The sequence below is a fragment of the Condylura cristata genome, unplaced genomic scaffold (assembly GCF_000260355.1).
Source record: "Condylura cristata isolate star-nosed mole 26May11 unplaced genomic scaffold, ConCri1.0 scaffold00021, whole genome shotgun sequence".
In the NCBI taxonomy this organism is placed as follows: domain Eukaryota; kingdom Metazoa; phylum Chordata; class Mammalia; order Eulipotyphla; family Talpidae; genus Condylura; species Condylura cristata.
In genome coordinates this window covers 5638893-5662278 of record NW_004567122.1, presented here as the reverse complement: position 1 = coordinate 5662278, position 23386 = coordinate 5638893, and the positions used below count along the sequence as shown (strand labels likewise).

General features: G+C 39.9%; 2 protein-coding genes across 8 annotated transcripts in view; one reads left to right on the top strand and one right to left on the bottom strand.

The window, feature by feature from the left end:
* TIFA (TRAF-interacting protein with forkhead-associated domain) overlaps positions 1–7744 on the top strand; it is an 8796-nt gene extending 1052 nt beyond the window's left edge. For 3 of the 6 annotated variants that reach the window (XM_012727938.1, XM_012727939.1, XM_012727940.1), the window contains exons 2-3: positions 542–777; positions 5092–7744. In XM_012727938.1, coding sequence (XP_012583392.1) covers positions 5115–5672 — 558 coding nt within the window. In that variant the 5' untranslated portion in view covers positions 542–777; positions 5092–5114 and the 3' untranslated portion in view covers positions 5673–7744. Of the gene's footprint in view, positions 1–20; positions 105–541; positions 778–1473; positions 1483–4813; positions 4864–5091 lie in introns of those variants that run through there. The other 3 variants (XM_012727937.1, XM_012727942.1, XM_012727941.1) reach the window with 3 other exon arrangements.
* The window catches only part of AP1AR (adaptor-related protein complex 1 associated regulatory protein), a 39633-nt gene continuing 22177 nt past the window's right edge, over positions 5931–23386 (bottom strand). Inside the window, exons 3-10 of one of the 2 annotated variants that reach the window (XM_004686478.2) lie at positions 23002–23028; positions 20499–20524; positions 17384–17480; positions 16145–16243; positions 14177–14235; positions 13432–13505; positions 12566–12694; positions 5931–9612 (exon numbers count right to left, since the gene is read on the bottom strand). In XM_004686478.2, the coding sequence (XP_004686535.1) occupies positions 9368–9612; positions 12566–12694; positions 13432–13505; positions 14177–14235; positions 16145–16243; positions 17384–17480; positions 20499–20524; positions 23002–23028 (756 nt within the window). In that variant the 3' untranslated portion in view covers positions 5931–9367. The remainder of the gene's footprint in view (positions 9613–12565; positions 12695–13431; positions 13506–14176; positions 14236–16144; positions 16244–17383; positions 17481–20498; positions 20525–23001; positions 23029–23386) is intronic. The other variant, XM_012727936.1, reaches the window with a different exon arrangement.

The following is a 23386-nucleotide window of genomic DNA, read 5'->3' as shown; positions in this document are numbered from 1 at the left end:
GGACGGCGCGGTGACCGGCCTCCGACCCGGAGTCGCGTCCGCAAGCCCCGCGCGGAGCCCGGGACACGAGGCCGCTCTGGGAAGTGCGCGGACGCCGGGCCGAGGTACCCGTCTCGCTGCGGCCGGGTGAGGGGGGCTCTTGGTCTCCCCAAGAGGGAAGGTTCGTGTGGGACTCGGTCAGGGTGTTGTGTAGAGCGTCCCCCCTCGTGCGCCCGCTGGCTCGGGTACAGCTGGCGCTCCGGAATTACACGCGGCGGGCCGCCCCTTTATAAAACCCTGGCATAGTTATACATGGCGGGGGGCGGGGGGTAGGCGCCCCCCTGAAGGGATACTGGAAGTGGAGTGTGTGTTTCTTTAGCGTTGTTATTTCTTTGCAAGATTTGTTCGTTTTTTAATCATTAACGCAATAGTTGCACTTCAGAAGGAGGGCACACTGGTCTGCGCGGGAAGCCCCTTCCCGTACCCCACTGAGTTCCTCTTGCTTCATCCATGGTTCCTCAGGAAATTATACTAATCCGTTGCTTTCTGGGACTTTCCCCAGATTGACAGGTCAGATTTCATTTAAAGGAGGAATTTCCCCAATCCTCCGGAAGCCAGACCCTGCGCTGACCCCTGCAGCGATACCAGCTTCCAAGGAGAAGTGGGGTTCCATTGGTGCAAGCGAGGCTGGACAGTGGGAGAAAGAAGACACCGTCTCGTTAAAGCCCCGAACTTTCCTCCAGGTTCTCCTCCAGCTGATTTTGGATTTCCGCTGCTTTTGCAAGGCCTGTTGATTTAGTGAGTATCGATTCCACTGGATGATGGCGGTGACAAATGTCCGCAAAGTCCGACAGCAGGGTGATGACCCTTGAGGGGGGCTTGGGAAGATAACTGTCATTTGCTGCATTTCCAGGTTCCCTTATCTCTGAGTTTGGTGCTGTCAGGGAGAGAGCCTGTGATTAATAATAATAAGCAAATGTCCCACATGCAAAAAGGGGAAGATTCCTTCTTTAAGTATAGTGATGGGATGGGAATGGGGACTAGAGTTAAAGTATAAATTGTAGGGGCATGCTTTCCTTAACATACCACAGAGAACAAATCCCATTACTACAGTCGACCTTGGTTTAAAAGACAAACCTAAAGCATAGGAAACCTTATTGATATGCTTGACCAACCAGGGGTCCCAACTTTCTGTTAAACTGCTTGGACACCTGGCTCCTTTTAGTAAAGAAAATATCTCTAATTTTGTTGGTGGCAGTTGAAGGTCATATTCGCTTCTGCAAGTTGCAAAAAGTATGTCTCTTGATTGGCTCTGCAGGGCTTAGGGAGGGTAGCTCTGTGTGTGTGTGTGTGTGTGAGAGAGAGAGAGAGAGAGAGAGAGAAATGGGGTGGGGGGAGCAGGGGTGCGGAGGGTGATTAGGCACATAACCCCTCTACCCTTATCCAAACTTCTTTCCCTTGCATAGATACAGTAGCCCCCAGCGGAAGGCCCTTCCCCTCCAGGTAAGTGTATAATTTCTCCTGTTGAACGTGTAAGAGGTTAACTCCTCTAACTCTTAGGAACACAGTGGCCAGGCCTTCTGTGGTATGCTTGTGCTGAAGATTCCTATAGCAGTACTCATTTTCATTAATCTTATTCAACTATGGATCACCAGTCATTCAACAGACAGCCTCACAGTACTGTGCAAATTTCTCATGTTATCACACTTAGCCTCTTTTAGTGATGCCAGCTAATCCCCAGCTCCATTTAATCCCATAACTATCAGGTGGTTTGTGATTGTTTAAAGAAAATATCTGTTAAATGTTTGAATAGATATTAAGCATATGGAATGAAATTCCAAAAGGACAGGATGCTAAAAAAATTCACCTATTAACCCTGAAGGACAAGTTTCCCTCTCCAGAGGTAACCACTGTTAAGCTCCTTGATTTTCTGTTTTGCTTTTTTGTTGTTGTTGTTAATTTGTGTCAGACTAGACAAAGCTGCTGTGAGCACCTGCACACTCCTGATTTTTTTTTTTAAACATACCTTCTGCCCATTTTACATTTTTGGTTAGTTTCTACCTTCTCTTTTTCTACCTATTACTCTGAGGAAGAAATTCAGGCCACTAAATTCATTAGATTCAGCTTTACAGGCCCAGAAATTAATGATCAACCTCGTTCTTAAGTCCTTGAGGTCAGTGGTCATGATTTATTTAACTTTGGAGTTTCCCAAACAACTCACCAGAGTTAACAGGAGGTATTAGGTAGATACTGACACCAGGATGAAAGATCACTGCTTGGGGTCACCTGGTCCTCAGAGCTTCTCCTCATGAGGAGTATTTTCACCCCAGCACCAGAGCCAGGGGATTGCCTTCCTGATTACAGCACATACCTCACTGTGGCCACTTCCTTACAGGTTAACTAACTTACAGGTAACTAACAGGAGCAAATTGCATTTCTATGAATCCTACATTTCACCCTGGCTTTATGACCCTGGCTGTTTAGCTAAATGCTGAGCCTCAGCTCCCTCATCTGTGGAGTGGTAATTCATTGGGTCATTTGGAAGATTAGATATAATCTGTGTGGACTGATGACCCGCCTGGCACATGACAGTTCCAATATACTGTGGTCAGTAAGCTGACAAATGGGTGATGTTGGTGCCAGCTCAGGCTGTTCTGTGGCTCTGTAAGAAAAGCCTTGCAGGGAAATTTGATTTCTTATCCATAGGACTTGTGGATAAGCCGTGTCTTCTGGGGACCACCCATATGGCACAGGGAAAGTAGTAGAAAGGTAAAACTACATGGTAGCTTTTAAAGCTTCTGCCGAGAAATCAGCTACTATGTCATCTCCACTCACATTTCACTGGCATGGAGTGAAAGTGTCCTTTTTATTTTTTATTTTTGAAAGATTTATTTGCTTATTCATACAGAACTCGGTACAGGCCAGAGGTGCAGGGGCGATGAGAGGAGTCACCAGAGACAGAGTGGGGAGCAGAACAGGCAGACTGATGAAGTACACTGGTGAGGGGAGCAGCGGGTGGGACAGGAGAGGTCTGCTGTGCAATGTGGGTCAGCTCCCTGAATGGGGATTGAACTTGCTGCAGTGGCTACCAATAGCTTGATGTTGCTGAGACTTAACTCCTTGTAAAAACAGGGAGACCTTTGGTTTAATACTTAAATCTCTTGACCCCCTTCAGTATATTGATCCCCAAATTCAGATTTGAGGAATCAGGCAGCACCCAGCATCACTGTATCTGTTACTCTAATTCATCACCACACTAAAGGAATTCCATGCAGCTATTCAAGAATGTGGTATATTGAAATGTGTAGATATGAGGGGAAAAATCACCCATTTGTATTATTAATGGAAACATGTAAGATATAGAATTAAATACATTCTGTTCCTAGTTAAGAAAATTTTTCTCTGTAAAAATGCATGTCTGTGAACACAGTCTGACTTATGCTTGTATGAAATTTTCTGCAAGCATAAAAGCAACTTTTACAGTAGTTGACTCTACAAGAGGACGCAAAGCAGGAGTATGGAGGGATGCTTTTATCATCCTTTTTTTACAGTGTGAATTTTAAAATCGTGTGCATGTGGTGCTTTTGAAATTATTTCTTAAGGGGCAGTTCTGTGTCAAAATAGCCTCTCAAAAAAGTTAGCCGCACATTCTCCTTGCTATGTTCCTTTATCCCTACTGAGTATCAAGATACATGCAGTGAAGTGCAGGTGGAGGGCACCGTGGGGCCATGGGCTGGAGAGGGATGTGGTTGGTAGCAGTTAGGCTATGCTCTTTGTGGTTAATGACTGCTTGTTCAGTCATCAGGAACGTTCCCACTGACAAAAATAAACAATCCTCACAGTACAGACTTTATTTAGAACTAAGTATTAGAGATGTTTTTAATGTATCTAATGTGTAATGTGTATCTATATTTAAAAAATTATAAAATAACTCTTCCTGGTGGCCTACAAGTTAAGTCTGAGCACTATCACTGCTATGGCATGAGTTCCATCCCTGGCCAGGGAACTGACCCAAACGGCATGGCAGACCTCTCCTATCTCACCTGCTACTCCCCTCAGCAGTGTATTTCAGTAGATATACATGTTCTGACCCCCACTCTATGTCTCTGGTGATCCTCTCACCTCTCATGTATCTAGCCTGTACCCCAGTTCTTGTATGCATAAATAAAACAAATCTTTAAAAATTATTGTATAATTATTTAAAAAGCATTTACTATTTTAAACTGTATTCACAATCTTAGTGAGGATCTTAGATCAACACTTCAGTGTTGCATTTATTTACTTATTACTTCTTTAATCAGGTTTCCCAGTTCATGATATATTTATTGCTAATATGGTTAATAATGCAGGTTTTTTGGGGGGGGTATATATTCTCTGATGCATTCAAACCCAAGGGACTCTTTATCTTGATTTTTTTAAAGTACAGACATTGTATTTTGTCTGGACCCTTGTCACTTTTTAAATAGAAGGGATCTGAGATTTATGTCCCCCTCTGATGAATCACTTTATTAACAGTACCTCATCATTATTTTTTTAAAGCTTACTCTAATTCTTTAACATTTAAAAAATTTTATATTATATATCTATTTACATTATCGCTCCTTTTATAACAATGTTTACTTCTTTTTTTTTTCAACAATTTATTTATTTATACCTATAGAACTGGGGTGCAGGCCCAGAGGTGATGAGAACATTCACCAGAGACAGAGTAGGGAGCAGAACAGACTGACGAAGTACACTGCTGAGAGGAGCAGCGGGTGGTCAGGAGAGAGGTCTCTGCACCATGTAGATCACCTCCGGGCTGGGATTAAACTCTCACTTGCTGTGCTTTAACTCGTGTGCCACCAGGGAGAGCCTATCTCGTTATTATCGCCCATATAATAGGTGAGGTCTTAGAGTCAAATTAGAAATGAAAATTAAAACAGCGAGGAAAGGCGAAATACTAGTTCTCATAAATCTTAGGATTTCATGTATCTACTGCTTAATATTGTTTATGGATGTATTGCTTTCTGTTAGTCTAAACAAATCACCTCACGAAGCTTCTCACAAAAAGGTGATAGAGATCAGTGCTGAAGTTTGGTGGTGAATTCATGTGTTGCTTTGATTGTTCAGGCAGATCAGAGGCAGGCAACACCATGTCCTATTTCGAAGACGCTGACACAGAAGAGACTGTAACTTGTCTTCAGATGACAGTTTACCATCCTGGGCATCAGAAGAGTGGAATATTCCAATCAATAAGATTTTATAACCGAGAGAAACTCCCCTCCAGTGAAGTGGTGAAATTCGGCCGCAATTCCAACATTTGTCATTATACCTTTCAGGACAAGCAGGTTTCCCGGGTTCAGTTCTCTCTGCAGCTTTTCAAAAAGTTTGACAGCTCAGTTCTCTCTTTTGAAATTAAAAACCTGAGCAAGAAGACCAGTCTGATCGTGGACAACAAGGAGCTGGGCTACCTCAATAAGATGGACCTGCCGTACAGGTGCATGGTCAGATTTGGCGAGTACCAGTTCTTGATAGAGAAGGAAGATGGGGAATCATTGGAATTTTTTGAGACTCAGTTTATTTTGTCGCCAAGGTCACTGTCTCAAGAAAACGAATGGCCACCACAGATGCCCGTGCCTGAGTATGGCAGTTATTCATCTTGTTCCACCCAAAATACTTCTCCTATAGAAATAGATGAGAATGAATTATGAACTCAGGGGACTAAGAATAATGAAGGATGAAGTTCTCTGCAGACACTAGACACGCCTCTAATTGAGTTTCTTAGTACTGGTTATATTGTCAGACCTGGGTCTGGTGCTACCACTTTGAAGTCTCTTAGTGGTACCAGCCATCAGCTTAGTCACCTGTTGCATCCGTGGATGTATGAAAAACTATTTTGTGTAAACATGCGAGGGTTAATGCACAAAAGACATCCTCTGAGGTGAAGGAATAGTGTTATTTTTTTTTTTATGCTTTTTTTAGTCCTGTTTTCATCAGGAACCATCTCTGATCTGGTCACATCATTTCACAGCTGCCATTTGTTTTCAGGGTCAAGATCACAGCGTACTGTCAGTGTGTTAAGCTTGCAGTACCAGAGTGCTAGCTGCAGCATGGCCTGTTTTGGAGTAGAGCATGTGTATCCTTGTGGTCTTAATATGGGAAGACTTTCTTGAGACAATACCTTGCTTTTCTGATATTTTGTTCTACAGAATGATGAAATGTTTATTTCCAAGAGCATAATTCTCCTTGTATACATCCAGCATCTAAAACCATTATTTTAAAGAAACACGTATTGAGCTTAAAGTTTTTATTTTTTAACCAAAATTGTCTATTTTTATGTATGTATCTCACAAATTTTAATTCCATGAATTCAGATTTTTAAGTGTCCAGATATAAAGTCAAAATCTAATTCTTTTCTATTTGCTTTGAAATGCTTTCTGAGGACCTGTTCTTAGATGCATAAATACTTGTAAGACAGATTTTATGTTCAAAATTGTTGCCCTCATTTAAGATTTACATTTGGCTCACTCTCACCAGGTAATTAGTGAGTGTTTAATAATAATGGTAACCTGTTATATTCAGTTTTCTCCTACATTAAGACGTCCATTTTTTGAGAAAAAAAAAAAAATTTCTGTAACAGCCTTTTTGTAAATTCTGGCACCTCTTATTAAGAGATTGCTAAACCTTTATTTTTGATTCAGGCCATTCGGTCCAGGTTTAACTCCTGGACTGTGGTATGTGACACCAACATTTACACCTTTACTCCCTTGCTCTAGGACTTCCAGGATATAGCGTTTGTGCCTATAAAAATGGCTGGACTGTCTCATTTCCTATGTCCGTTTCTATTTTCCCCTACGTCCTCCCACAGTGGTCAGAGCCCACCCCAAAATGTCCACCTGCTAATCTCTAGAACCTCCAACTGCTCTTGTAAGGCAAAGGGGAAAGGTGGAGAAGGAAAGTAAGGTGGCTAATCAGGAGACCTTCTAGTAGAGATTATCTTGGATTATCTGGGTGACCCAGTGATCACAGTGGTCCTCAGAAGTAGAAGAGGCAGAACAGGATGCCAGTGGTAAGCTGTGTGAGGACTCCACCAGCTGCTGGTGGCTGTGAAGATCGAGGGTCCCTGCGCCAAGGATGGGGGCGGGGGAGGAGCAGGGGGAGTGCATCTTAAAGCTGGACGGGGAAGTCTCCAGAAAGGAACACTGCCCCATGGAAACTGAGTTCAATGAGCTCTGCCTTCAACCTGTAACCTAGAGAACTTCATAGTAAATTTGTGTTGTTGTAAACCACTCAACTGTAAAAATGTGTTAGCACAGGAAACAGAAAACTAGTATGTTCCTCTAACCTGAGGGCATCAGCCTTTCTCACAACTGTCAATGAATTCTATGTCCTTTATTATATCCTCTTTTTGTGGGATTGTAGCTTCCTGACTAATGTAGGTTTACAAGTTAGATCACCCAACTTGCTGGACTTGCTTATATAGTGCAAACAGGTTTGTGGTAAAGACTTAGGAGTAAAGTGTTTACACTCTTCTGTGCCCGTCCTGTCACATTTTGACCACTTTGAAAGATTCTGTTACCTGCTTGCTGTTTCTTGACTTTGAGACTGATGGATGAGTTGCTAAGTTACAAAGTTTAAATATGAAGGAATTTAGGTATCACTGTCATTGAACCCAAACTGTTGGGTGACATTTATATCACATTTTCAAGTTTAGTTTTACTGCTTTACTGATTTGTTACTCTTTTGTCTTCATAGTAGATTTAATAAAATAATTTCTCAGTCAGCGTTGTTGTATGTTTATGGAGTAAATACTAAGAAATCATTGTTTTTAAATGTAAAAATGTATTTATTCACAATCCTTGAGAAGTTACCATTCCTTCAAAAAATTCTTTATGAACAAAATGCCAAGAAAAATTACAATAGTAGCCAATGCCAACCAAAAATATACATCTGATGTATACAAACTTTAAAAAGCATAACACAGGCAGTGTGAATATAGATTACCTTGAAAATATTTCCAGGGACACAGCTACAAGGTAAAAGTATGTTAAGACAGAAATAAATAGCATGACCTAATATATTTACACATTTGAAGTGTCATATTTTTATTTCTATGAGATAAAAAAGGAAACTATAAATGTCATTGCCTAGCAGTTCAAATATTGGAAAGGGCCACGTGATTTTTTTTTTTAACTACAGCAAGTTACTATTTATATCTGGACCTTCCTATATTTTTGAGAACATGCACTGTCATTGTTGCAAGAAAAACAAAACCACTAAGGAAAAACTGAAAAGGTTTGTTTACCAAAATCATACTCTATCCTCAGCAAAATCAAGACAAGCAATTAGGAACTGTCTTATGTCCTTGGCTTTTTAAATTGATACATAAATGAGAGAAAAGAAGGGTTAACTGTATATCACAAAATGTAATTATATATACTGACAGACTTAGTTTCATCCCATTAAAGCACCTTGTATTACAAGGCAAAGGAAAGCTTAATAAAATCAATGAATCCTTTCAAACCAGAAAGGACTTATTAACTTTGAAATACCCGTATTAAAGCTTGTCAAGTTTTCCTTCCTTAATAGTCATGCACAGAGAATATGTTCTGTGTAATCTTTTAAAGTTCATTTATTGAAAATACAGAATTAAAGAAGACATCTAGAGATTTGATATAGCCATTAAAGTCAATATTCCTTTATAGTGGCATGAAAAAGGAAGTGAAAAACCTAAGTATATATATATTTTCTTAGATACTACTTTTGATTACCAACTTTGTTTCCAAACTCAGAGCTTATTTTATCATTCCATACCCTTTGTTTAAGCTGGGCCAACATTACTGTACTGGGCTATGCAACATGTCTAGAGAGAAACTGATACTTCAGTATTTTGTGAGTTCTCCACTCCAATTAATTATGCTTACTATCAGGTAATAAATAAATAAGCCACACAAATAATGTTGGAAAGGGAACACTATTTTGAAACTGAATATTGTAGTCCCTCCCAATGCTCCCTTTACATCTGCTGAGAATTAACCAAAAATGCTTTAATATTCTCATATTTAACTGCTGAAACAGGCTTAAGAAAGTATATGAAGTGAAATTAATAAAATGTCTACAAAGGGAAACTCTACAAATAATAAAACAGGAATGCTATAGTCAAAGTAAATTTAATCGACAACATGACAGGATCATTAAAATGTTTCTGGAAAACAGAAGGCAGATGATGAAATTGCACTTGATTCTGAAGCCATTCAGAGATACCCTCCATTCCCATTGCTTTTTGAAAAGCACAACACAGTTTTTTACCTCCCTCTTTCCCAAAGGCTCAGCATAGCCATTTCTACATTCTAATTGGTTTTCAACTTTTGGTCATCACTGATGAGCTGGGTCACATGATTTTATCCTATCGTTTCTGTGGATCTGCATCAGCCAGTTCTAATACAGGATTTACAAATCCAGAATACTCGGAATTGCCGTTATCATCCATTTCAGCACTAACAAAATCATTTTCCCACTCCAGTCCATTGGAGTCATCAGAAGCTGACGTAGGATGACTTCCAGCCTTCCTGCTGCTATACTTAAGTGCTGCGCGAAGAATGTCTTCCTCTGTTTTGGAGCGTTCTCTCATTGGAAGCATTCGATTCATTCCTACAATTGAGGCAGAGTTATTACAAATCTCAGTGACTATTAAAAACTGTACGGACACACTTCACAGTTTAAACAATAGTACCTTAGACTTTATTTGTGAGTTACCAACCTCAGGGGTTGGTAACTCACAAATTTCTGGGGTCTGCCCTGGATTGTACCTACACACTACATACCCAAAGAAAGTTTTGATGGAACAACGATCATGTCAGGAGATGAAATTTCTGAAATGTCAGAAACAAACAGAACGGATGGAGGACTTCAGTGTTAAGTCTTAGATGACCAGTGTGTCTGCCAACGCCTTCCCAAACAGTTCATTTCTCAGAGATAATAACTAATGATAGCAACATATTCCCCACACCCCCGGACTACATTCCAGTTAACAGAGTCTGCATTTCGCCCATAGTGAGTCACCCCTCAGCAATTGTGCACTAACTCACAGCACTATCAACAATCCTTCTTATAGAATTCAACTATGTAAAGAGCAGGAGGTCACAAGGAGGTGCCCAAGGTCACAAAGCTCAAGAGGTAGAGCAAGAATCTGCATCTACTCAATCTGGATCCAAAGTTTGATCTCTGCCTCCACCCCAAAAGAGTAGAGATATTTTTAGAATTATTCTATATCCGTGAATCAAAAGAAATTGGGTCAGTAAAGCAAAAATGTCAATCTTTTTCAGCTGTCACATTATGATGATTTTAACTCATCTATTCAAAATTTCAACTTCTCTAAAAGCATTCATGATTTAAATTATTAGGTAAACAGCATCAACAAAACTGCAGCATTTTGGGTTAAGGATGATGATGTTTGCTAAATGGTATTCTTAGTTAATATTGTGCCACTTTTTTTTTTTTAAATCAGGGGATTCCTTATTAGACAATCTCAAAAATCATGGAAGAATAGGATTTTCTTGGCAGAAAGATGGGAGAGAGGACAGAAAAGAAATTTGAAGGTGCAAGCACAAACTCTATCTGGTAAGGGAATTAAATGTAGGACTGGAAAAGACCATGAGAGAATATCCCTAGTGGAGTCAACAGTTTTGTTTTCTGACCTTAACGAATCAGATCCTACAATAAATAGTAAAGGAACATTTATTTGTATCACTGTTGTCTGTCACTCATGACAAAAATCATAGACTCAGCCCAGTAAAGCTGAAACAATGTGGTGGATTTCTATTTGATGCATAAGCACTTTGTCTAAAGGAATCTGGACTCTCCAGCAACCTACAAGCAGGTTTTTCTTGTGGGTTCTGGCCTCCACCTATACTAGTCTCATCTTGAATAATGATCTCACAAGTCATGCAAGTCAGGTCATCTGCAAACCTGAGAGCATGCAGTGTGGCTGACAGACTCAGAAGGAAGAGGCCTGAAGGGCTTCAGATCAAACGGAACAAGTTGTCAAAATAAATTTAAAATCTGACTGGGATCAGCTACACAGTGATGTATGTACAGTAATGGAAAAGGAGCATTCACCTAGAAAGAAAACTTAAGTAAATGAATGCAGTCTTTGGTAAAGTTATTAGCTTAGCTCGAAGTGGAGGTCTACTCTATTTCAAGATTCTGAGAATAATGTTTTTTCTTCTTCTTAAAGCTCTGCTATTTGTAATTGGTTCTCTCTTTTTGGATTACCTATAACTAAAATGAGAACAAAAACCTGGAACTTAATCAGTAAAATTGCCTTTCCATACACACACTTAAAAGTCAGAAGGAGGACAAGTACCGGATGAGTTCACTCGTGCAATATAAAGGAAGAAAACAAACCTAAGAGGCACAACCAAAAACAAACGAAGTATAACTACAGAGCTGAGGTTACCAGAGGGGCCAGTGGGGTGAGGGGCTCTGGAGGGAGGACCCCATGGAGGTCACGGAGGATTTCTGGTGCTTCAGTGATGGGTGTGGTCACTTACATCTGCTGAGGAGGTGTGAATCTCTACTTCTAAATCACACACTGTGATTTAAATCAGTGGTATTGTAATAAAAAACTTTTTTTTTTTTTAAAGGCTACATTTTACCTGCAATGTTGAGTACTTGCTATGTGCTATACTGTATACTGGGTGTGTTGTAAAATGTTTAACCCTCACAGCATGCATGCATTTGGGTCACTGTTTATTAATTGCCTATTTTATACCAGGCACTTTTGGATCTGGAGTTTACTATTAATAATCATCCTTTCAAGTAGTTTTATTTAATTTCTTTTTGTGTGATGAATAAATGTGACTCAGAGTATGTCATTTATCTCAAGTACTACAGTCAGGAAGACATACCGACTAAAACTCCAACTCATGTCTATGTCACAACTTTTGTGCTACCAAAAATACCTAACAAGCTGTTAATTTATAATGAACCATAGTTAACTAATTTTTAGCTTTCAAATGCCCACAAGGGGGCAGGAACTATTCTTACTGAGTAGTAGCATGAAGATGACAGACACCTTAAAATGACCTGTTAGCATCCAATTTTAATATCTCAAGAAACAGTTAAAAACTAAGCAACTTTAGGCCCTCCCTGGTGGCGCAGCGGGTTAAAGCACAGCACTAAGAGACTAAGGCCACTTCCTCATGAGTTCGATCCCCGCCTGTCCCAGAGGTGACCACATGGCGCGGCAGACCTCTCCTGACCTGCCCGCTGCTCCCCTCAGCAGTGTACTTCATCGATCTGCCTGTTCTGCTCCCTGCTCTGTCTTTGGTGAATCCTCTCACCCTCCACATCTCTGGCCTGTACCCCAGTTCTGTATGAATAAATAAATAAATCTTTAAAAAACAAAAAACAAAACCCCAAAAAACTAAGCAACTTTCCAAACAGTTGATTCATAAATGATAATCACTAGTATAGTAAGAGTCAGGGAAGTTTTCATACTGAATTTTTAAGGCCCTGCATTTAGTTTAAATAAAGCAATGCACCAAGTAGATTTCTTTACATTAACACAGATTAAATTTCTCAGGTAAAATTGTGAAAGTACCTTCTTCATCTTCCCACTCTAGATCTAAGGATGTGCTATCTTCATTCCCACTGGTTGACTTAGTCTTGGTCACTAAATCACAACTGCTTTCTGTATTTGGTGTCAAAACGGTAGCATCTGATGAAAGTCCTACAAGACACAAAATACAATTAAATGTGCTCATCTTTTATCTGTTGCCAATACCACTTATTGGAGGATAACTGTTTCTCTGCAAATATTACTACTCTTCCTGATACCACAAGAAACAGTTACTGAACCCACTACAGTGGTAAGTTTCTATGACGAGCAGTATGAAGGATTTTTTTCTTTGCCAGCAAGCCTAGCAGACATGCATATTGAAATGAATGATAAACATTTCATATACAATGGACTCTAGCTAATATTTTTAATAGCCAATTACAAAGGGAAAGAGCAAAAAAAGAAAAGTGACAAAGCAAATACAAGGTCATCTATATTTCTAAAGGAGCTGTTACTATGTCTTGACTTTTAAAAATTAAGAGGAAGAAACCTCTCATTTTTACCAAGCATCTTTTTTAGTAAGTAAAATAAGTATACTTTCATGCTACTTCCTCCCACTCCCCCCTTTCTATTTCTGGGAGGGAAAAGATGAGATTAGAGTAGACTTGGGAAAAGAAGTGCTTGACTTGTTCCCTGCACACACAGAAGAGCCTGTGAGTCGGTCTTTGTTCCAACTTCCACTAAAAAAAGTAAAGATGATGCTGTATAAGGACTAACTAATGAGCCCATGTGGCCCACACAAATGGAAAGGCGGGGGTTCTATAGAAACAGACCAGAACCTCTATAGTGTTCTGCAGCATGCAGCATGAAACAAACAAAATGCACACAAGACAATTTGAAAGACTTACTACTACTTCGAAAGACTTCACACTGTGACTTTATATTTCTCAAACAAGATTCAAAGTCATCTTCTGCTCCTGAACTGTTAAAGAAAAATAAGGCAAAATAATTTTTCATACATTCACAGTTGATGCGGGATTGAGTGTGTGAGGCCCTCTGGTCTGAGGGCGGATCTACAACCAAAGTCTACCCAGTGCACTGCACAATGAGAGACAACCACGTGAAACGGGTTTTAATGGTCCTAACATGAGCAGTAAACTAAAAATAGTAAGACTCTGGAAATCTCCAAAGCTTAACCACAAAGTCCAGCTTTACAATCTGCAATAATGGGAAACATGAACAAATCTCTCTGCAGGGCTAGGAAAAACTTGTGGACTTGGGACACTGAACTGCGTACCTCAAAACCTGACCACACAAAACGTTACTGTAAGGAAAGAGGGGGGGCGTGGAAAACAACAGGCCTAAGTAGTCGACCCCCAGGACTCAGTGTGCTTTTTTTTTTCACACTCCACAGAAGCCATGATCACCTTTTAAAATGCAGTTAAAGTCCCTTCCATAAAAAGTAACCATTTTCCAACAGTAACAGTCGATGTTCTCAGTATTCACACAAGCCAGAGCTCTAGAGGAGAAATCTCAATTTTTGTAACACATAAAAATCAATATAGATACACACACATCCAGAGGTGAGCTGCATTCTCCCTGGAAATGACGTCTGTCTTTACCACAACAGGAAGAAGCACGTTCACTATTTACCTCTGGCAGTCTCCACCGCTGGGAGGCCGGTGTCGCTGCGCCACTCTCCGTCTTTCTTGCTTTGGAAACATAATGCAATATAAAATCACTCTGTTGTTAAGATTACAGTTCTGAAATTACATTCATGCAATGCCAAAGAGTTATTCCCCCCCCCTAGTTTCTAAAAAGGCTATTTAAGTCTTTTTTCTTAAATTCATCACTGTTCCCTTCTAATTCCTGTTATTTAGTAGTCTCACGTTTTACCAGTGCATACTCCTCAAAGGCCAGAAGATTCCAGGTGATAGTAAAAATAAAGCATAAAACAAACTTTTGCATTGGTGTTCTCAATAGTCGTATTACACCAAAAAACATTTAGTAGTGAGAAGGGTGAGGGACGCAAGCAAGAGGCTGTTAAAACACTATACAAAGTTCCAATGTGGCTGAAGTATGCAGCAACAGAACAAAGGACTTAGCAGGCCCCTGACTGACTGACTTAAGGGTGTTAGTGGCCACACAATACAAGCTCAGGAGACCTATCAAAGCGGTGGCTCCTGCCCGCCCAGCTGTGTGTCCCTGACACCGTAAGTTATAGGTGCTGCGACTCTGCCCTCAGCTCAAACTCGCAGGGCCAGTACGAACAGGGGCTGATGTGGATGTATGCATCTGCCTGCATCCAGGGGCAGCAACCCCAGCAATGGCCGTGTGATCCCTCACCCAGTTAGTCAGGGAAGGAAAAACTCAAGAGAGCCCTGGAGAAACTCAGAAGCAGACGGAAGCTAAGCTGCATATGAAGTGCTTTCAGTCTTTAAAAGGAGAATTTGCTACAGTAAAACAAGCTGCTTAACCTGTCACTAAAAAGCTCCCTCAGTAGAAGTGTTTTTTAGAAGGCAAGGTCATTTTTAAACACTCTCAGAACTAAGTAACAAAGGTACTGCCTCATGCAATTTCAGTGATCTGCTGAAAGATCAAGAAAGAAGAAATAAAGAGACAGGGAGGAGGGAAGTAGGGAGAGAGGAGAGAAAGAAAGAGAAGACATAGGTCACATGGGAAACACACAGCAACAAGACAGACATGATCTCTCGGCTTCTCTACGGCGCAGTGGTTTTCACGTAATATGCTCTCTGTACACCTTTGGCTTGAGCCACAGCAGGAGTTTATGCAGGCGAAGTGTGGCCACTGACTCGGCGCTGCTGCCCTGGACTCTGGAGCTGTCGTTGATTAAGTGCCAGGTTGCAAGCAAGTTGGAAGTTACTTATAACCGTCCCATGGTTTCCTCACCATAAAATGGAGCTTAAAGGAACAGCGCCTCTCTCCTACAACTGTGGTGAGGTTCAAACAACACAGAACACAGAAATGACACCAGAAGCATCTGGTACTGGCAGCCGTCTGGCATTATAATGCCGTATTAGTAATGCCACAGTGAGATACTCTTTGATTTCTCTGATGCTAACGACTTCTCAATATCCAAGCTCCCAAGTTCCCACAGCTAAAAGAAGAAAGATGTAAACGACACAGTATTTCTATGGGGCAAAGTCATCCATCCAGTTTTACCTGGATTCTTCAAAGTAGACAAATTTCTAGCAATTTAAGGACAGGTTTTTTTTTTTTAAAAAAAAAAAAAATCAGAAAAATACAGTAAAAACTGTGGTTGAGTTCTATTTAAAGGCTAACTTGGCACTGCTTCCATCTCAGAATACATTTATTTTTCCAAAAGGATACTGGATATTTGAAAATTGAATTTGTCTTTGGGATAAACAAGACTTAGCGCTCCTGCTAAGCAGCATTGTCACAGCAAGCATCGAATCTGATGTTACTTCTAGCGCTGAAAGCCGAATTAATCGCTGTTAAGAGCCTAAATACATAGATAAATACACCTGAGGTTAAACAAGAAGCCCTCAACTCTTGGGGGGAAGAAAAGTCCCAACAGAGTTCTGTCAGAGGAAATCAGGAGCAGAGAAGCCCTAGTGTCTGCTGGGGTCTTGCCCTCACCTCCAGGAGCTTTCGCTGCTTTGCTGCCCTGGCTGCTTCACGCTGTTCAGCGTGTAAAGCTTCTTCTTCTAGTCTTAACTTCTCTTCTTGTAAGGCTAACTGTGCATGAACAAAACAATAAGGATTAACAAAAATCAGAACCTGTCTGACTGCTCTAAAGAGAAAATGTTTTCTACTTACCAAATAAAAAAACAAATTATTTTAAAAAATAATGGATCTCTATAGAGTATCTAACAATTGAAAGTTTTATGATTTCTCATTTCAATTTCCTCTCTCACAAAATGACTCAAACGGCCTCACTATAGTACAGAATTTTTGAGAAGGTGAGTTAGGAGGTAGCAGTGCCCACCGTGTGCAAACATGGACACCTGTTTTTTCTCTGGAGAGCACAGCACTCTTCATTCTTAACAACGGCTCTCACGCCCATGGCATGACTAGTTGGGCGGTTCTGGTCCTGAATCCAAGATCGTCAGCACTAAGGCCCATCACACTGCTGTCACCCAAAGTGAAATAAGCTCCACAAAATTCATGTGCCTGATGTCTATTATAGCAGGCATCTCCTGAATTTTATTACTTGCAAGCTGTTCAAAAATTACTTTCAAATTTAAGTTCCTTCCATTTGTGATGGCATATAGACTGTTTTTGTGATGATCTATGGCATGTCACAAGGCAAATTTAAAAATCATATTTCAACACATTTTTCTCTTTAGCTTACTTAACATTGGCAATCTACTGTAGATTATTGTAATTACAGGCCAATTCCCTACATATAATAAAATAAAATATGACTGTCAGAAGTACTACCTCATTACTAAGAAAAAAATAAGTGCAAGACAAACAAAAGTCTTGAAAAGACCCATTTATTTCTGAAACAGTAATTTTTTTAAAGTTGGTTTCAAACACAACGATGCATTGGTCTTGCTGGTATCCCTAATTGAGAATTAAAAGCTGTTTCTGTAAGATTGTATTGTCTTTACTTCTATTGGGGTGTGTGTGGTGGTGGGGGGCCAACATGATTTGTACTAAGTTAAAACAAACCAGCACTACTTATAATTAGTTCTAACTTTTTTACTTTTAAATAATTGTCATCTGTTCATATCTAGATATAGGTCAATGCCTATTCCTATAAAATATATTATTTAATACCAGAATTAATGATAGATATAAGGAGACAACTTTCCCCTCTGACATATCAACTTTACGAAAACAGGTATTTAAGTGACATAAAGGACGATCCACCTCCTTTTGAATTTTCATATCCAGATGTCTCTGTTTTTCGGCAATAGAATCATAATGTCTCTCTCTCAGGTCAATAATTTCTTCCTCAGTAAGATGCCTATAGAGGAAAATGAGGGAGGGGAAAAAAACGAAAAGAGGCTTCTGATAAGTTTGAACTGAAATAAAACACACACAAACAAGTGAAATGCTGCAATATAACTCATAAATGTATTCATGCAATGTGATACTATGTCAGTTGTTAACAGTGGAAGCACACTGTCACACGGGCTAATTCTTGGTATAAAGCTGAATAAGTGGCATATTATCAGAGACTGTTTTACACCACAACCGCCATTTAAGAAACGTGAACATCACTGGTCTTCACTCTGGCTCTGCTTCAGACATGTGACCAGACCTGAATGTCCGCCAGAAGCTACAAGCATCAGCACTGTACACCCAGGAGTCTGTCTCCCCTGCTCCGCCACTCGACCACCCCAGTCCCAATCCTGCCACATCAAGCAGCCTCTGGCCGGATCACCGCCTGACCTCACTTCTCGGGTGGCCAGTGTGGACACCAGGACTTTGGGACTACCTTCTGACAGACAGACACTTGCCACTCTTATCACTGCTCCATTTCACCCAGGTTATTCCCTCTGTAATCTCACATTTTTCCATGACTAGCTCTCCCTGCTGGGAGATGCTGCAGAAAACCCTACATCTGTTCGGCCCTCAGCATCCAGCAACTGCCCTTCACTCAGGGGATTCCCACACCACCTCACATCCCCCACTACCTACTTCAGAATCAAGGGTCACATACTCTGAAGTTCCTCATTCAAAATCTTTCCCTCAAAAGACGGTTTCACCTCACTCTGAGAAAGGCAGGGCAGTCTCTTCTCAACTTCCTGCTACTTCTCCCACTCAGTGTCTATTCCTTTAATTCTTCTCTCAGTCCTCTGAAGAGGCACCATTCCCATATTTGTCTAAGGTCAAGTGATACAATTACACTCTTATTCGTCTGCCCACTCCATAGATTGTTCTGGGGCACTGCTCCATCAGTCTGTATCTCTCCTTCACTTTCAGTCTATTCTTTTTTGGTCTGTTTTTACTTCTCTTCTATGTGAATGATGGAAAGAAGAAGGAAAGAAAGAAAACTGGAAAAACCTTCATCTGACTTGTTATTATCTTTCCATCGATTTCAGTACTTCTAAAAATTAAATGCATAATACTAATACACTAATACTAATACACGATGACTCAGACTCTATCTACTCTTTCTGCTTTACATGCATTAACTCATTTTAAACTTTTCACAAAACCCCTAGAAGGTAGATATAGAGAGCCTCCCAGATGGCGCTGGGGTTAAAGTCTCAACACCATCAAGCTATCGCCAGTCACTGCGTCACCAGTTCAATTCCCAGCTGGGGAGCTGACCCGCATGGTGCAGCAGACCTCTCCTGTCTCATCTGCTGCTCCCCTCAGCAGTGCATTTCAGTTGATCTGCCTGTTCTGCTCCCCACTCTGTCTCTGGTGAATCCTCTCACTCTCCCTCCCACACATCTGGCCTATCCCCCAGCTGCCGTATGCATAAATAAATAAATAAAATCTTAAAAAAAAAAAAGCTTACACATATGAGGAGAGTATGTTGAGCTAAGTCACACGGTAAGTAGTGAAGTCAGATGCACCCACAATCTTTCCCTGCCTTATCTGCCCTTACCTGCCCCTTCACTCATCCTCTCCCTGCGGTCCACCTCTGCTTCCATCACTCAGTAATTGCAGCAGAGGCAATCGATGGCTTCTGTGTTGCCAAGTACAACAGACAGCTGGACGCTCTAATGCCTGGTTGCAGATGGTGGTGCTGGCAACCCCTCTGTTCCCTATCTCGGCCAGATTATCTCCTCCCCTCCCTGGTTCCCCAAGCTCTCCTGGTTGACACTTTGCCCACTGCTACTTGGCTGTCTTTGGATTCCTCTTCTAGTGTCTGGCTTTTCAGTTCTCAGACCCCTGCTCTCTCCAAGCTCCAAACGTCCCACCCCTCCCCTCATGTGCACACGCTGATCTTCATGACAAGGCTTAACCAGCCATACACATGGTAAAGTCTCCTACTTTTTGTCCTTTAGCCCTAACTTCTTTACGGGGCCCCTTTTTATTCTTTTCAGTTTCTGAGGTATAGCACAACATTAAATACAATTTTTAAGCATTCAGTTCACTAAGAACTGACAACTCATATAACTGCAAGAAACAGCAGCTTTGTCACTGTGCAAACCTGCCTCTCCTCCTCTCTCTCAAGTCAATTCTCCCACTTTGTTGGTGCAACTTTTTCTGTCTGGACTGTCTCCTTGGGAAAGTTACCACTAACCAACCCTTTGAGTCTCAACTCAGGCGTAGTCACCTTACCAAAGTCTATTTGGACAGATTTTCTTTACAGATTTTGGGCAAAAGGCTTCTTCTTCCTAACCAGTTTTATAAGTGTTATTAAATTGTTCTTCCCACCGCATATTGAAATAGTTGTTTCCAGGAACTAGATTCCTGATCAGGGTATTCTTTCTTCCAAAACAGAGCTCATGTCTAATTTTTTACCCCCAGTGCTTTTTAGTCCCAGTTGCTTAATAAATATCTGCTAAATAAAAAAAAAGGTCAAGAACATATATACAAAATATAAACAGTACATAAAAGCACTCTCTTAATTGGAACAATTCTCTTCTGAGTTAAAGATACATGGTTCTTTTTTCCAGTAGTTCATGTAATTGTAAAAGAATATGAGGAGGCTGTTTAAATGAAGTATCAATGTTCTACTTACTACAGAAAGATGTAAAAAGCTTGGGAATAGTAAAACAAGTTTTAGAATTACATAAAGGAAAGGGGGATAAAGTTAAAAAAATTTGAAATGTATGTGTCAGTATTTGAATGGCTTTTAAAAAACCAAAAATATGTAACCTACATTGAACTGGAAAATACCCGGGTGCTCATAAGTAAGTACCTTAACTTCCAAATGGTTATTTCAGGTATGTGTAATTTGCCTCCATCTTATGAAAGAACTTAGGTCCTGACATGCCTCACTGGCAAGCTAAAGATGCAGCCTGGATGCTTAGCAAGCTTCGCGTTCACACTGAAGAAGTGCTGGTTTTTAAAGGCTTACCTATGACTGCTTCCTGGGCTTTCCCCCTGTACAAAAATTAATTAAACAATTAAAGAAATTTCACTACATGAATTCCATTTAAAATAAGCCAATTAAGCTTTTATATAATCAACATATTTTCTACTTATCTATTTTTATCAGTGAAAAAATTTCATTCCTAAAGGTTGTAAACAAAGAGCGTAAATACTTAAGAACTTCTCAAAGGCAAAACTTAGTTTACAAGCTTCCTTCTTTTTATGACAAGCAATGGATGGACATTTCTTGTTTCATTCTAACATCTTTATACTATACCAAATGCAACTGAGGGGACAGGCTGATAGCTAACCCTCATCATTTACAGCTGAATCTCACTACTCGTGGATTCTGTATTTCAGAGTAAACCAATAGCCCAACTTTGTGTTTGTAACCTCAAACCCAGAACTCCCTGTGCTTTTTTTTTGTTTCTCATGCTTGGACCTGCCCTGAAGGAGGATATGGGATCCCAGACAAACTGCATCCAGTGCAGTGCCGGGGGCCCTGAAGTCAAAGCTAATACGGTTCAATAATGAACATGAAAATAAGGTGTTGGCCCTCCCTGGTGGCGCAGCGGGTTCAAGCACAGCACTGAGAATCTAAAGCCGCTTCCGCATGAGTTCGATTCCCGCCTGCCCCGGAGGAGACCACATGGCGTGGCAGACCTCTCCTGACCCGCCCGCTGCTCCCCTCAGCAGTGTACTTCGTCGATCTGCCTGTTCTGCTCCCCACTCTGTCTCTGGTGAATCCTCTCACCCTCCGCATCTCTGGCCTGTACCCCAGTTCTGTATGAATAAATAAATCTTTAAAAAAAAAAAAAGGTGTCAGAGAACATAAAACAAGGGCAAATACTGATCATTTGAGAAAAACAAAAAACTTAATCACCTTTTAGGAACCTAACTCAGCTTCAATGCTTGCTAATTCAGCACTCACATCTCTGCAAGCAGCTAACCAGCTAGCTCCCATGAATAAGGAGACTTCCTTCACAGGAACAGAAAATTACCTCAAGTGTTTTTCCCTCAAAACAATACTGATGTAGATTCATGCATCTGTTACATCCGTAGGCTATTTACATCTGACAGTTAAAATATATGACTAAGGAACAGCAAGAAATGGCTCAAACAAATTTAGGAAATAGCCCCACCAAGTGGGATGTATTCAACTAACCAAACGCGAGCTATGACATGAGAGGGAGGGCAGTGCTGGTTGGTTAGCAAAAACAAAAACTTAAGAATTAAGCAAACAAAAAATTCAACAAAACTAAAAGGCTCCTTAAGAAAACATGCAGAGACCACCAATTCTTTTAAAAAGTAGGTTGGTGCTGAGAAGAATCACATTGAAGGCTGAAAGAACTCCTTCATTTAGCATTTATCAGAGAACTTAAAAATAACACGTTAAGTGATTGTTTACACATGTTTAAAAAACACAGAGAAATTGATTGATCTTTGAAAAGGGAAAAACTAAGTCCTATTATGAAACATCAAAATAATTGGGAGAAATTTTACTGGAAAAACAAAAGGTTAAGATAGCTCCTCAAATGTATTTTACTAGATGACAATAAATATGCAATGATGCCATTATTCTTAAAACTTGATACTCAAGTTGATCTGGAAGTGCTGAGTTAAACATGTTTCACTAATTGTCTTTAACAATAGCTCTTTTCAGAACCACCAATAAGCTCATTTATACTTTCAGAATAATCTGTCCAACACATGGGAAATGCAGGGCTCAAGAATAATTAATATTTTTTGATGTTTCCCTTTATTCAGAAAACAAAAAAGACGACAGGTGAAAATTTCTCAGTGTTCTTCTAGTCCAACTCATGCTAGCACTGTGAGAAGTTGGCCCAACAGTGGTTAAAATTTGCATATACTCAAACTACTTTTGTGAGATTGAAAATGAACAAACTACAGTTGTTCTAATGATGGCAGCACGTAAAAAATACACATGCATTTCACTGATCCTAAAATGTTACCTTTGCCATAGTTTAACATTTCTGTACATGGTATACATTTCAAAACTGACCAAATTTTAGATGAGATTAAACAGAAACAATTATCAGAAACAGTAACTGATTAAAAAAGATAAAGGCTAAAGTCAAAAATGGATTGCAAAATGAGCATGTACAAATTCTACTCTTCAAAGTTTCACAACTGGGGATAAAGAATGGGATCTACTTTGGTTTGTGAATTTTACCTACTTAGTGGCAAAACAGCCTTTTAAAAAGTTCCTGGAGTTTTATGGGATGCTTTAAAGACCTATTTTTGAATCTATATACCTGATGTATACAGTATACAAGTGATATACAGAGTATTATATATAATACATTAAAGATTCTGAATTATTTGAGTGTTAAACAAATTAGTAAATGAAATGCAAATGAAAAGTAAAAACATAAACCAAAAAACAATCTTAAATGGAAAGAAAAATTTCAGAAATAAATGTCAGAGCTAATGAGATGACTAATGAAAACAAACATGGAAATACTTACTTCATCACTTTCTACCAGGTTCTCAAACTGAAAGAACAGAGAGCAACTGTTAGGAGGCTGTCTAAGGTACAGCGAGCACACCAGAAATACTGTTTCACTTCAAAAGTAATATATATTGATAGCTTGAAGATACATAGTCTTTTTATGTTAACTTGATATATTCAACAGTCCTACAAGGTAACCAAACAAACAGACCCTTTTTATTTATGACTTTAATAGAGAAACAAGGAGAATTATAGCAATTTTCTACATAAATAAGGAGCTTACAAGCACTTCCATCCGAATACAATATACCATATGGGTGTTTTAAACCTGCACTGAGAGAATTTTGTTTCACTAAAGTTCAGAACAAATTACTAAATGTTCTATGACAGAAAATATTTAA